A 14,318-nucleotide genomic window follows, 5' to 3' on the forward strand; every position below is an offset into this window, starting at 1 on the left:
ACAAAGAAAGGCTGAGAGAGCTGGGCCTGTTCAGCCTACAGAAGAGAAGGCTCAGGGGTGACCTCACTGCAACCTTTCAGTACTTGAAAGAGACTTATAAAAAAGATGGAGAACTACTCTTTGCTCAATCAGGTATTGACAGTATGAGGGGGAATGGTTTTTTTTTTAAAAAAGAGGGGAGATTTAGAGGTTGGAAGTAAATTTTTCACTCAGAGGGTGGTGAGGCACTGGAACATGTTGCCCAGAGAGGTTGTGGATGCCCCATCCCTGGATGTGTTCACAACCAGGTTAGATGAGACCCTGAGCAACCTGATCTAGTGGGTGACATCCCTGCCTATGGCAGGGGGATTGGAACTGGGTGATCTTTGAGGTCCCTTCAAACCCAGGCCATTCTATGATTGTTTTTGGGCTGCACTTTAGGGCCGAACTGCCTGTGCGGCTGAGGTGAGCCGAGAGCTCCCGGTCAGTGGGGAGAGCCCCTTAACCGGGGTGAACCCCTTAACCGGGGGAGCCCCCGATCAGCGGGAAGAGCCTTTCCCCACACCGGCCCCAGTCTCAGGGGCTCCCACGCAGCCATCCCAGGCTTTCCACAGCGGTCTCTGTCACCGCCCGCCTCCCTGGACGAGCATCCCCGGTCCCGCCCCGCCACCGCCTCAGGGGCGGTGCCGCCCGGCGCCATTCCCCCGCCGCGCTCCGCTCCGGCCCGGCAGCCTGCAGGCGCCGGGGGGCGCCGGTTGTCGGGTACCGGGGGCGGGGGGGGGGGATGGGGTGTAAAGGTCCGGGGGCTTCTCCTGGAGGGGGCGGAGAGGGGTCTGGGGGGGGGTCCCGCGGCGAGGCCGCGGCTTAGGGCGCCCTGCGGGTAAGGGGAGAGGGGGGCTGGCGGCTGGCGCCTCCTGCTCCCTCCGGTTTCTGCCCCCGAGGTGGGACGGGGGCCATTTCTGGGGGTTTGCAGATCTGGTGGGGAAGGACGGGCTCGGCTTTGGGGAAATAATAAAGCTAGAAAATTGCAAATCGCCAAGGCTTGTGCCTGGCTCCCTGCTAGGAACTACTCGCCTTGGGTCTCCCCCTTCTCAAGAGCGGTGCCCTCCCTGCATGGAGCCCTGCTCCTCAGTTCCCTGCTGATAGTGACCATGTCCTCACGGCTTTTTCTTCCAGGTTACTGCCATTTCCATTAACCTTTTGGCGTTTATCCCGCGATCGACATCTTCCTTGCAGGAAGCAAGGCTTTTGGGCCTGTAACACTCAGTTAAGGTAAATAAGCCCAACCCAGACTCGGAGGTACAGCTGCTTATCAGTCAATGTCACGTTGGATTAGCCTAAACAAAGAGCTTCTGATGTTTCTGAAGGGCTGTTTTAGGGCCTTGCCTAGAAAATAAGGTTTGTGTGGAAGTGGTAATCCTGAACCCAAAGTGACGTGCCAGAAATAATGCGGAGTTTGTGGAAAGGAAAACACGAAAGGGCAGATTATACAGTTTCTCCCCGTTTTGGGGTTGTCACCCCAGAAGCGTGTAAGTCTGGGGAGATGGGAAGGCCGTTTGCAGCAGTGTCTGTCACGGAACCTGGGATTTCAGGTCCCTGTGGCGCTGTTAGGTCTGTGCCATGCTGCTCCAGGGAGAAACCTGGTGCATGTGGTCTTGACAGCACATTAAAAAACACCCGCGTTAAATTAGTAATGCAGGTGAATCCTGAGGCAGTGGGAGAAACCACAGGTGTACGTTAAAGGTATTAAAAAAACCAAACAGACAAAAAAACCCCCACAATTCTTTGGATACCAGCCCCCAACAATTTATTGAATTCCTATGAAGCTGTGTGTTAGGTCTTGAGTCTTCCTCCTAAATGTTTTGGTTACTCTGTATTTCTTAGCAGCTTTTTGACTGATTGCCGAATTGAGTCTGTAGAAACACGTGATTTTCAGAGTGATACTGTTTTAGTGCCATATATTATTGGCAGACCTAGCTTCAGTCTGTTAATGCATTAGAAATGTAGCATAATCTGTCATAAATAATCCATAATTAGGCTATTCCCTTCATGTTACTGATGTATTCCAGCTGACAGACTCGTGGTCACTTTGTACAAGCTGATTTAATCATTAAATCATACTGGTTTTTCCATTTGATAAGACCTGAATGACGTTTGAATTGGTAGACAGGGTGGTCTTAGCAGAGAGATGTGCTTTTTAAAGCACAGTTACTACTCACACACATTATTCTTCAACTTTATGTAGTTTCGATATTCACGGAGACTTAAAAGTAGTTCTAATAGTTTCCTAGCAAGCTAGTAATTTGCCCTCTTCTAAAACTTGCACTGGTATGTCAGGCTGTTTGGTGCGTCTTTTGCGACCATTGTAATAGCCTTTAGTATTTGCATTTTTTTTCCATTTCCCTTTGCTTCAGGTTGGAAAGATGGGAAATGCAGAAAGCAATGCCTATCGGAACCACCTTTCCAGATTTCTTCCTGAGGAGCAGTCTGACATTGATGGAGTATTCGATACCTTATCGGGATCAAGTGGCTCATCAGCAGCAAAAAATGGAAAAGCTACAAAGAAAACTGTGACTCTGGGAGCGCTACAGGCAAGAAAAGATGTTATTCTTGATATATCTGAAATGCGATGTACTGAACATAATTCTAAAAAGGCATTAAAGATGTGGCAATAATTACTTTTAACGTATTGTTTGCCTTAATAATTACTGTTTTGAGGTAGAATGGATATTTAATATTTTTTTACAGTTTAGCATCAGTAATGACTATTGAGTTTGTATTTCTCTCTTAAATTGCACCATTGGATCAATTTGCAGCTTTCTTGGTTCCAAAGTAACGCGGGAGGTATGAAAATACTTTTACAGAATCAGAAAAGTGGGAAGACTGTTCTTCCCCTGGGATTTGAATGCATGGGATTACTTACAGGTTTTCTCAAGATGCTGTCACAAGCTCAGTTTGTATTTGGTTAGATCTTTCTCCCTCAATTGCATCACTGTCTCTGATGTTTCCACTTGCATCAAAAAGTGAGAATTCAATTTTACTTGATTAAGCCGCAGCTCCCTATTTTATCTAATTAACATATATTATAGTCTCTGATCAACTTTGCGTTCATTTTCTAATCAAGAAAGAAAAGGAGTGATTTGTTATAATACTTCATAACTTCAGTTAGACAGGAATCAAGTGTCCAAATGAATGTAGTATTGAAGTTCATTTCTACATAGGCTACGCAGTTAATGGAATCAAATTAGAACTCCATGGCAGAGGCAGGATATTTTAAGGTATTTAGCGATGTGTCTGCATATAGACCAGCCTCGGCCTTATTACAGCCAGGCTTTTTATCAGCTATCAGCAGTTTGAAAGTAGTGTTGCTGCTGCCCAGTCTTTCAATCCTAATACCTCCAAAAACATGGTCCTTGGTGTTTGTTACTTGACTGGGACCTGGATGAAGTACTCTTTTTAGCTTTGCCCTTATCTCAATGTGATGTTTGATGAACCTTTGTCTTTTCCCATCCTTTTTGTTTGCCAACTTAAATTAAAATCTTCTTGAGGACTGCATGTAGGTGTCTACCTAATTCTTTAGCACAGGGACTATTGCAATGGCGAGCCTGCATTGTTGGCACCTGTGCTTATGCCTTAGCTGGACTGCTGTGTGGCAGATTTGATCTAGCAATAACCTGATAACATTCACTGGCCTCCAACAACAAACTCATGTATTCTGCGTAGCCTTTACTAGAAGGAAGCTGCGTGGCTTCTGGACCAGAGCAGGCTGCACCACGTAGCTTGGAAAGCAGACGACAAGCATCTCTAGGTACTTTCTTGAAGCCATTTACAACAAGGATCCTAAACTATCAGAGATCTGCGTTTGTTAGAGGTTTTCTAAAGCTGCTCTTTTTACAGTCCACCCCCCTGAATCTACTCACTGGAATAATTATAAGCATAACAAAATAGTGCAGCAAAGTGGTGGGTGGGAGGGGGTACAGAGTAGGTAGGAAATACTGCAGCGTGAAGTAAAAAGCCCTTCAGTGTAGCGTGTTTTTAATGATGTTGCCTGCTGCTTGCTTACTTCGGGCTCATGTAGCGCTTTCAGAAAGCCCCTTGAAGACAGCTGTACCCCCTGTGACCATTCCTCCCTCAATATGAACCACGCTAATGTGTCAGACTGCAGCCGTGAATGCTGCTGCTGCTGAAATCAATGGGACTTTTACCGCTGACGTCAACGGTAGCAGGGTAGAGCTCAGCACGTCGGATCTCACCCTATATGCACAGCAACAACCATTAACATCAAACAGGAACGTTCCTGGTGGCTTCGATAGGAGTGGGATTGAGCCAGCAATAGATTGGTAATAGCAGCTCCACTGAATTGATCCGGAGTGCTTTTACGCAGGTGGAGGTCTGTTGATTTCGGTGTAGTCCCCACTGGGCTATGGCTCTGCGTGTGAGCGTCAAGTCGTGTGTTCAGCGTGTTAGGCACAATGAAGACGCTGCGTAATCACATCCTAGCGTGTGGATATATTTTAGATGATTTATTTTTAAACCCTGTAATTAACTTGAACGCCGTGAATGTTTCTTGAAAGCGGAGTCAGATCTTTCCGCAGTGTTGTGATGTATGGTGGTGTACACAAGTTAGCCTTCAGTTCAAAGGGCCAATCGTGCAACTTAAATGAACAATCCCTGTGATTTCAACATCAGGGATGCCTTATAAAACTCAGGTGATCTCGGTTCTGTTTCAGGATTCTCCTGCATGTTGCTGTGCAAGGGAAATTTTCTACAATTGTTGCTACACATGCATTTAGGGTTAAATACTTTGCCTGCATTTTCATGAGGCCAAAACTGAAGCTATGTGAAAAACTTTACTTGCCCTTTGCTTTCAAGTGTCTGTGAGTTCCACTATCAAAAGCAGAATTATAATTTTAAACATCGGACTAGCAGAGTTGTAAACCTTTACAACAGAGTTGCCATGTACAAACCATTTGCTAGTATCCTGCTGATAGCTTACAGTGTAGATTTTTGTTTGTACGTTTTTAAAGTCCATAGCATTTGTAGAATAATTGTGTCAATTTAAATAACTAAATTGAATTGGAAAGGACTTGCTATAAAAATAGAGATTTTTATTTCTCTTGGAAAACCAGTACTTTGACAAAAGTCTGTTTCTTTTAGTAGATACTTGGTACAGAATCCTTCATTCATAGCAGTGTATCTCAGCACACGTTAGCTGAATTATATTAGTTATTCTTCGTTTTAAAAATATGTTCTTTGCTACTTTTCTGCTTGTAGGCGTATATGCGAGAACCGTTACCAGAGCAAATGACTGTTCGGTTGTACAATGGAATGAAAAGTATTGACCTGACTGGGAAATCGTCTGAGCTGAGCGAGCAGATTGCTAAGGAGCAGTTTGTAATTTTTATGTCAAATCTCTTAAAAGGGAATGCAGATGAGAAGATTACCATAATAATGAGAATGATCTCCATGACAGAAGGTCCTGTGAAGGGCAAGCAAATCCAAGAGGTACACCGAGAGGTTAAATGTGTGTTTTGGGGGGCAGTAAAAGAGCAGAGACTAGGGTAGGTAATCTGAAGGTAAACCTTAGAGCAGATGATGATTCAGAACAGGGATTCCTGAGTTTTTTTTTTTTTTTTTTTCCCCTCTCTCTGCCACTGACTTGTTGGACAAACAGTGTAGGCTAGAGCCAGCAAAACCTGTGGTGTGGCTGGTGTTTCTGGGAACTGAGCAAAGTGCTTTCCAGAGCCTTAGCCACGGGATAGATTTATGGATTAAGTAGCTCACTAGGTGGAAGAGTGGGATCTCAGAAAACTGTAACTCAGTAGTGGCTCCTACCACTGCAAATTTTCATCCCCTCTTCCCCCTGTCTTTTGTGATGTATTTTCAGAAGTGATTTGTGAGGTAACATTTACTAAATGTCTTGGAAAAGGATCCTTTTCAGGACCTATGACACTGACAAAGCACTTCTGCTATTTCTGACTCTTCATGAGAAGAGATGTTTCTATCGTTGGAATTACAACACCAGTACTACTTGCCTTTGTTCTCTGAAAGTCTTTGAAAGTCTTTGGCAGTTTTATTTAAGAAATGACAAAATGTTGATGTTTTAATCTTTCAAGTTCACAGAGGATCTGATCATGTCTGTGGTCCATGTACTGAGCTACAGGAAGGAACTGAAAGGTTGGAATTTGGAGAACACGAGGGATTCTGCAGGTGGAATAAAGGCTCTGGCTTCTCAGCTGCTGTCAGAACTGAAGCTTGCAGGTAAGCAGCACTGATGTATTGTATTCCAGAATGGCAGAGGGCTTGCATAATCACCAAAAGAACTTTGGGTCGTATTTTCTTTGAGTTTAAATGATGAGACCTGTTCCTAGTGCTTTGAGAACAACTTGGGAATTTTGATTGTTCTGCTTTTACTGTCTTTCTCCTGTAAGTTCAGGAGTGCTTTGATTGGAAGTCCCAATTCAAGTGGACATGCAAAACTTTACCATGGAACATGTCTGTTTTACAAATACCTGACTTGCAGGTGACAACTGTTTTGATGCATCTGCAGATGTTTACGATGGTATGTCCTTTTGGAAAGCCTAGATTTACCTTTGTACTGTTGTAATTATAGATATGGCTGTTTTGTAAAAAAAAAAAAAAAAAAAAAAAAAAAAAAAAAAAAAACAAACAAAAAAAAATACCTCACATGTTGTAACCATGAGTCCACATTTCTTAATCATGACAGCTCAGTGAATGGGTGTCACAGTCCAACGTTTCTCAGCTCTGTGCATGCATCTCTTTAATGTAGCTGACAATTTACTATCTCCATCTCCTTTTGTTTGTGTTTTCATGCCTAAATAATGGAGTATCTTTTTTGCACTTAAATCAACTGATTATTTTCCTGAAAGAAGGTGCAGGCTAGGAGGCTTACTGCTGTTCCATGTATCTCGTTATTTAGATGGGGCAAAACCTGTGGGTCCTCAGCTAATGGAGATGAATTTTGATCAAAGTGTCATTGAGGATTGGGTGTACCGAGTTCCACACATCTCAACTTTTCTCAGTGTTGTTATCAGGCAAGGCCTCCATGTTCTGCACTCTCTCCCAGACCAAACCAAAGAAATAGTCAACTTGGTCCCAGGCTGCAAAGGCATCAAAGGAAGAGGACTTGTCAGTCTCTTTGACATCCCATCCATCATATACATCAACTCCCATTTGCCAGCAGAGCTACAGCACAAGTGGCGGCTTTTGTTTTCTTCTAGACTTCACGGAGAAAGCTTTTCACAGTTATGCGGGCATATAGTGAACAAAGGTCCCTGCATAGTGATCTTAAGGGATTTAGATGGCTACATCTTTGGTGGGTTTGCATCTCACTCCTGGGAAGTGAAACCACAGTTTCAAGGTAAAACTCACTTTTCTTTTTCTGTTAATATCTCACGGTTCCGGTAAACATTGCTTGTGCTGTGCAGGTACAAGAATCCTGTCTGCTTAATGGATGCTGTCATTTTACTTTCATAACACCCAGTATTTCCATGGCTTCAAGTGTATTTTCCTGCAGCAAAACTGTACTCATTTTGGAAGCATGTATAAAACATACCAAGTTACTTTGCCCTTGTGCTCGGTCAGGCATATTGCTGATGAATGTTTATAGTTTGTCTGTCATTTGGTAAGACTTAAAATTGCAGGACTTATTGATCATGGTTTCCTTTTCAGGGAAAGCTATCAACTCCTGTAGCTCCATAGGTGAAAGTGAAGTGAAAAATGAATGAAATACAGTATAAACAAGGAAGTACAGTTTAAATAACATGTCCAGCAGATGGCAATGTTTGTCCAGCAGATGGCAACGGCAGCTAAGCCTTCCGTTACCATTTGCACACTAGCTCTCTCTGCCCTTGCTTCCCTTTAAAAATCCAACAGCGAAAAGTTCTGCTGTACAGAACAAACATTTTATTCCCTTGAAAACTCAGGAGGGGGGAGACGGGCTTCTTGTAACTCTATGGAAATAACTTTTCTTTCTGGAAATACATCTTTCTGGGAAAAAAGAAAAAAGATGGACTTTGGATAGATAATCTATCATTCTGGGAATCCTTGCTTTTGATACATTAAAAAACTCAATTGCTATACTTAAGTAATATATGATAATTACCACCCCCCTCAGTTAATACACTATTAAGTCGGTTACACAACATTTTCCTTCTGTTTTTTCCTGACAGAATAACACATGCAGTGCTATTCTACACGCCACAGGCTTTCTGAGTGCAAAACTGGGCATAATGAAAGCTGTACTCTAAATTCATTGACCCCAAACTGATCTGTATATCTGTATATACAGTCAGAACTAAGGGTGTCTGCACTCATACCAGTTTGTACGGGTCCAGCGGTTGGCCAGTTTTAGATGACACGATGGAAGCCTGTGATAGGTGTACCCTTGCTTAGTAATGTAATGTACTAGTCATGCCTCTGACCGCCCTTGGTCACAGCCACATAATCCCATTGATTTCTGTGACCCTGCACAGAGTTAACTGACAGTAAACAATAGGTCTAAATCTTGATTAGACATAGATATTGGCTTTCTGAGATTGCAGCTGCTTTCATTTATTCAGCTGCATTTCTTCAATACCTTTTTCCTATCCTATTTGTTAGCAAGCTACTGTCTGGCCACTTGTCTGACGTCACATGCTTTTTTCTGTTTGCAGGTGACAATAGATGCTTTCTGTTCTCTGTTTCCCCCTCTCTCGCTGTATATACATACACAGGATACAACGACCACTACATGTATTTGAACCATAGCCAACAAACAATGCCAAATGGACTAGTAAGTACTAAGAAATGACAATTTGGAAATTGGATTAATGGCTGATGTTTGCAAATGTTTTTTTTTTTTTTTCTCTCGTTACATCTTTCAGCAGATTTGTTTCACTTGTTTTTTTCTCTGAGGATGTTTTCATCCTTTCTCTATGCTATTTGTCTCACAGTCTTACCAGGAGGATTTTTATTTATTTATTTTTTTAGCATTAAGCATCAGTGTAATGTGTGAACTATGGATAATGAGGGAGAACTGCTTACGGTACTAATAGAGTTCTTACTTTTTTTTGTAGTTGATACGTATTCTGAAGTACCAAATCAACTAAGATTAGAATTTATTCATATCTGGTCTAAGTAGGTGGGTTTTATGCAGGTTAGGGTTATGAAGACTATGGGAACACATTTATTTTACCAAGTTTGATGATCACACGCCCTTCTAGGAGTCCTTGATTCCTGTTTTCTGGAAGAAAACAGTGCTTGATTCCTGTTTTTCTGGCAGCGTGTATCCACATCATTGAAGAAGCATAAGCTGGCTGATCTAAGTAATAGAAGAGCCTTCTACTGGCTGTTCTCAATGCCACAGCAACTGCTTTTTAAATTACTGAAGACTGAGAAAGCCCAACAGAATTAGAGTATGAGAGTTCTAGGTAGGCTGCTGCTGTTGTGTGGTTCCAGTGGCAGAAGCTCCCTTTACTCAAGCCCATGAATGAGCTCTCCAGATGCAGATTTTCTACAGAACAACAGCACACCATCTGTTTTGAGCAGTGCTTTACAGATTCGTTGTGCTGTGTGCCTGTAACTTTGGGAATTGTAGCAGTCTGAAGTAAATTTGCTCTGAAGAAAACAATATCGAATTACGTTATCCATTTCTGTGGATGGTTTTCTAAACAGAAAACAGGCAGCTAAACCCAATGCTTCTGCCCTATTTAAAATGGAACTGTCAGTCAATAAGTGAAAGCCAGGGAGCTGAATTTCTGGTGCCAAATTCAGTATCTGCAAGCAGTTCAGCTGTGACTCTGTAAAACGTACAGGGAAGGCAGTAGCACTCAAGTAAACTCTGGTTTGTCTGTGGGAATATCGGATTTGTGTACAGTAGCTGAGGTTCACTCAGAATATCCTTTTTCACCTACCCACAGAAGTATGGCATAGATACTAAAACTGGCAACTTATACTCTAGGTTTCGTAACTTGTCCACTGTATTGTACATGTGTAGCAAGTGTTTAGTGTGCTGCTTTGGTTCACAGGGTATGGGTGGACAACACGATTACTTCGGCCTCTGGATAGACAGTGACTACGGGAAAGGACACAGTAAAGCCAAACCTCGATGTACCACCTACAATAGCCCTCAGCTGTCAGCTAAAGAGAATTTTACATTGGATGCCCTGGAAGTTTGGGCAGTGGGAGACTTGCCTGAAAGTACAGAGGTTGGTGAACAAAACTGAAACCTGTGAAACTGATTCCTGATTGGCATGGGAGATGCGAAGGAAAAACTTCCAGTTTTGGTTTTCTCACAAGCGCTTTCTCTTTACCATAATGAATAATGTTTTCTTTAACTCACTTTGAGGTGCAGTATATTTTGTAGCAAGAAAATTGTAAAACGGTAGTGGAATTTTTGAGAATTCCAACATGAAAAAACATCAGGAGCCATGAGGTGATTGAAGAGCAATACTTTACTCTCAATTTCAAAATGCCTTTCTGATATCGAGGAGTGGTCTCAAGGAGGAACCTCCTTGGAGGGGTTCAGTAAAACCCAGTATTTGTAAAACAGAAACAAAGCACTAGAAGCGCGTAAATAAAGTCTAATCCATAGCTCAGGAAGAGAACCGAGAGCTCCAAAATATTTCTTTATCAGTAAGTTGTAATTTATTGTTGTTTTACAACAGATTAGGCGTTTATAATCCTTGCAGCTCCAATCCCAGCACTTCCTTATCTGACAGAAGACTAATAAAAACGCGGCAAGACCTGCATTTAAACAGCTGATACTCTGTATAGAACAGTAATATTTAAAGTGCCTAGGAAACCTGGTTTCAGCAAGGATACAAAGAGCTTTTTGCTTAAATAGTTTGTGAATAGATTATTGTTGGTCTTTCTGCACCTGGTTTATTCCTGGGAATGAGTAGGAGACCTTTCCTGTCTCCTCTGTCTCTGCAATTTAACTTATTAAACTGTCTGCTTTGCACAATTGCTTGTTTTCTTTGTTTTTAATCTTTATTTCTTTTAATACTAAATTAATGTACTCTGTCTGTTCACTGGACACATAGCTCTAAGTAGAAACAGAACAAATTGTTTACAGGAACTGTTAAATTGTACTCGAATCTCCGTTTTTTGCAAAAAGCTGACAGCTACACTTGAAATTGTGGTTGGGTTAACCAGTATGTTCTGGCTGACTTGTAACCTGAACATACGTGAAACAATTCACTGTCCTCTTAGGAAAATTTTATGACTGTCTTGTGTATCTGCAGCAATTAAAGACACTGGATGTATCCCAGTGAATCTTAAATGCCTTACATGGAAAGCATGCATCCGTCATTGTGACGAGCTTGCAAAACCACGTTACTTGTGGATTGTTGAGTATGTTTCCTCCTTTTAGCCTAATACTGATTCATTCATAATGACATTGTGAATTGACTTTATTTTATTTTGCTTTACAGACAAAAGGGAAGAAGAGTATCTTGGATGTGGATCCCGAGGCCCAGGCATTATTAGAAATGACTGGAAAAAGTCGGCAGAGCGAAGGTTTACGAGAACCCATTGAAGATGACGAAGACAACTAAAAGATTCACAGTAACATGAAACCCCCTTTTTTTTGCTCCTGAATTTTCATGTTCTTTGGACAGAATGTTCTTCCTCTTTTGTTTTTTTTCCTTACATTTACCTAATTATCTGGGACTAAGCATAAGTTTCGTACTTATGTAACATTTAGGTCCAGTAAATTATCCTGCCTGAAGGGCTTAGCCTGGGGAAGACAGAAAAAATAACTAGGTATTTAAAAGATATCTAATGATTAAGTTCTAGCTGAATGTGAACTTACTAGCATTTCTGATAGATCCTGCCTGCATATAGAGTTTAAAAACCAAAGAATATCTTATTGACAGTACTGCTTATTGACTTGGAGAATTAATGTGTATTTACATAAAGACTAGCTAATACTTTGATTAAGCCTCTTACACGTAGACTACACGTATTTATTTGCATGCAATGAAATTAGGTGGTGAAGCTTCCAAATTGTAATTGTATCTTACATTGGCAAACATAGAATAGTCCTCATGATTCCATACGAAGAATGCTGTTAATTTGCATTGCTGCAATTAAAGCAGTGAATCTCAGTTTTTTCTAAGTCAGATTTTAAGCAAGTGACTCTATGGGCTGTAAGGTGCAGGATGCTAAGTATACGGCATTGAGTTTTATGGTAATACACTACAGTTAAGTAAAGCTCACTTAATATGTTTCTGGAGAAATTTGCCTATTGTTTTTTAAACTTAGGAGAACAAAGCCATTGGAGTCATTGAGACATACTTATTCTAAGAATGGGCCAACCCTGTGCTCCCAGAACAAACATACCTCAAGCAGAAATTCTCAAGGGGAGCTGCCTTCTTTAGTACATTTGCTTGAGACTGGAGAAAAAGATGAGGCTGTAAAAAGGATTAAGGAAGAAGCATCCACAGGTAATTGGGACTAGTATCTGCAGATAGCTTGTAAATAAAATTTTAAAAATCAGGCTTATGCCTTTAACTTCTCTGAAGACTGCTGCACACTTTATTTCCACATAATTGTCACTGTATTATGAAAAAAAGTGCAAAACTTAACTAGCAGGTTGGTTTTTTTTCCTCTGTTTTGTTGGCTGTTCACCAGCCAAGACCAGTTTTGTGAACTCTCCACTCAGGGCTTTTTCTACTTAAATCTATTCACATGCTTTTTAGTTTGACCTTGCTAATTCTCTCTGCAATTAACTTGTCAAAAATAACCCTCATTTCTATCAGGGACTGTCATTTCTAGCTCAGCAAATTGTGTTTGGTTATAAGTATGTGTGATGGTCAGCCTTTCTCTTCCTATGTAAAAGGACTGTGTCAGTTCCTCTTTGTACTAGCATGAGTTTGTCATAGAAAAAGTTTGATTTCCATGCATCGTAGAGTAAAACATATGCTGTAAGTCGGTAGTATTGCTACAATTCCTGATCATACGGCCCTCCTTCAAATGCTTTCTGTTAACATTTTCTTGTATGTGGTCTTTTCCCCCCTCTGATGCTTTTCACAGGGAACCACTTTTGAATATTCTGAATAATCTGTTCTTGTGCCTTAATATAGATCCCACTTTTGTTGTTGTTGTACTTAAACAATATGAATTCAGCCTTGAGAGGAGAACATGAAGAAATCTCTGCAGCCACACGTTCTGGAACTCAGCTTAGCATTTAACGTGCTGCTTGCACTAATGATCAGAGCATATATGCTGTGAAAGGCCTGAGCTTACTGCTTTTATGTTGTGGCTAAGTAAATAAACAAGATAGTTTCCCAAGTTTGTAGCAGTTAGGGAAGGAAAAAAAAAAGTAAGCCTTGGAAGAGTTATACTAATCCTTTCTGTAATCTTCTTTCTGTACTTTTATAAGAATCTTAAATAGCATACAGTAGAAAATACTGTATAGGCAGCTACTAAGTACATGATGCTTTCTGCAAGTGTGGCGATGCTTGCTTTGTTTTAACATGGTATTGTCACACTCCCGCCATAAGCCTCAGAAGTATTCTTTGTCTTAGGCAATGGCTAAGCTTACTAAATACTGCTGAAGTGGATGGCATGTAGAAATGAGACAGTTGAACTTCTGCAATTACGTGTTAAGCAAACTGCTAACCTTTCTTTTTGTCCAGTAACGAGGCAGACACTTTTCCTTGAGGACTGAAACCATTTGCAAGGATATTTAAAAAAAAAATACAGCAAGAAGACATCTTTGCAAGCAGTAACTGGGGAGGGTGAATTGCACAAAGCCTACTCTACACCAAAAGTATTACAGTGGCTGGGTTTTCTTTGATTTAAAGTAAGTGACAGTCTAGCTGGTTCTTTCTAGACTATGAATCAAAAGTATAATCCTGTTTAAAATATCTTGTGAAGACTGGCATAGCATTTTGACCTCTGAAATTGTGTTTTATGACAAGTTTGTATCTGAGACTCTTATCTTCACTTTAAAGTGAAGGTGTTACGCTAGGGCAAGAAGGAAACTGACACTCTGGTAATTGTAGCAGATGTCAGTGAAGCACTATTTAGTAGGAAACTCCTGATCCAAGCAGCAGATGGCATTATTCAAGATTGGCTTGGAAGAGAGACAACTTTTATTTTTTTTCTCTCCCCCACCCCCCAGAACCTAATGATTAAGCAATCTGTGCTTCATGTTCCTGCACCAACAAATGTCCAGAAAGTGGCTGTCAGCAGTGAGTTTCGCTATGATCTAAACATCTCTCACTCACTTTTATGCAGCTGTTGATCCAACTGCAAAGCTTAATATTCCTGCAAGTATGCAAGTCATCTTCATTCTCGTGTGCTTGTGAGAGTGAATCCCTTCCCCATTA

At 41.3% G+C, this 14,318-nt stretch overlaps 1 protein-coding gene across 2 annotated transcripts; it reads left to right on the top strand.

The window, feature by feature from the left end:
- The first annotated feature begins 632 nt into the window (after positions 1-632).
- On the top strand, positions 633-12,505 carry MEAK7 (MTOR associated protein, eak-7 homolog). Of its 2 annotated transcripts, XM_067004319.1 has the most exons (9): positions 633-741; positions 1,156-1,251; positions 2,394-2,570; positions 5,254-5,484; positions 6,096-6,240; positions 6,920-7,360; positions 8,655-8,773; positions 10,008-10,187; positions 11,415-12,505. In XM_067004319.1, exons 3-9 carry the CDS (start codon positions 2,403-2,405, stop codon positions 11,535-11,537), a joined length of 1,407 nt encoding a protein of 468 aa, XP_066860420.1. In that variant the 5' UTR covers positions 633-741; positions 1,156-1,251; positions 2,394-2,402; the 3' UTR covers positions 11,538-12,505. The 2 variants fall into 2 exon arrangements, with proteins under 2 accessions (XP_066860420.1, XP_066860421.1); XM_067004320.1 differs by lacking the exon at positions 633-741 and having other exon boundaries at positions 928-1,251.
- The last annotated feature ends 1,813 nt before the right edge of the window (positions 12,506-14,318 follow it).

The sequence above is a fragment of the Anser cygnoides genome, chromosome 12 (genome assembly GCF_040182565.1).
Source record: "Anser cygnoides isolate HZ-2024a breed goose chromosome 12, Taihu_goose_T2T_genome, whole genome shotgun sequence".
Taxonomy (NCBI): domain Eukaryota; kingdom Metazoa; phylum Chordata; class Aves; order Anseriformes; family Anatidae; genus Anser; species Anser cygnoides.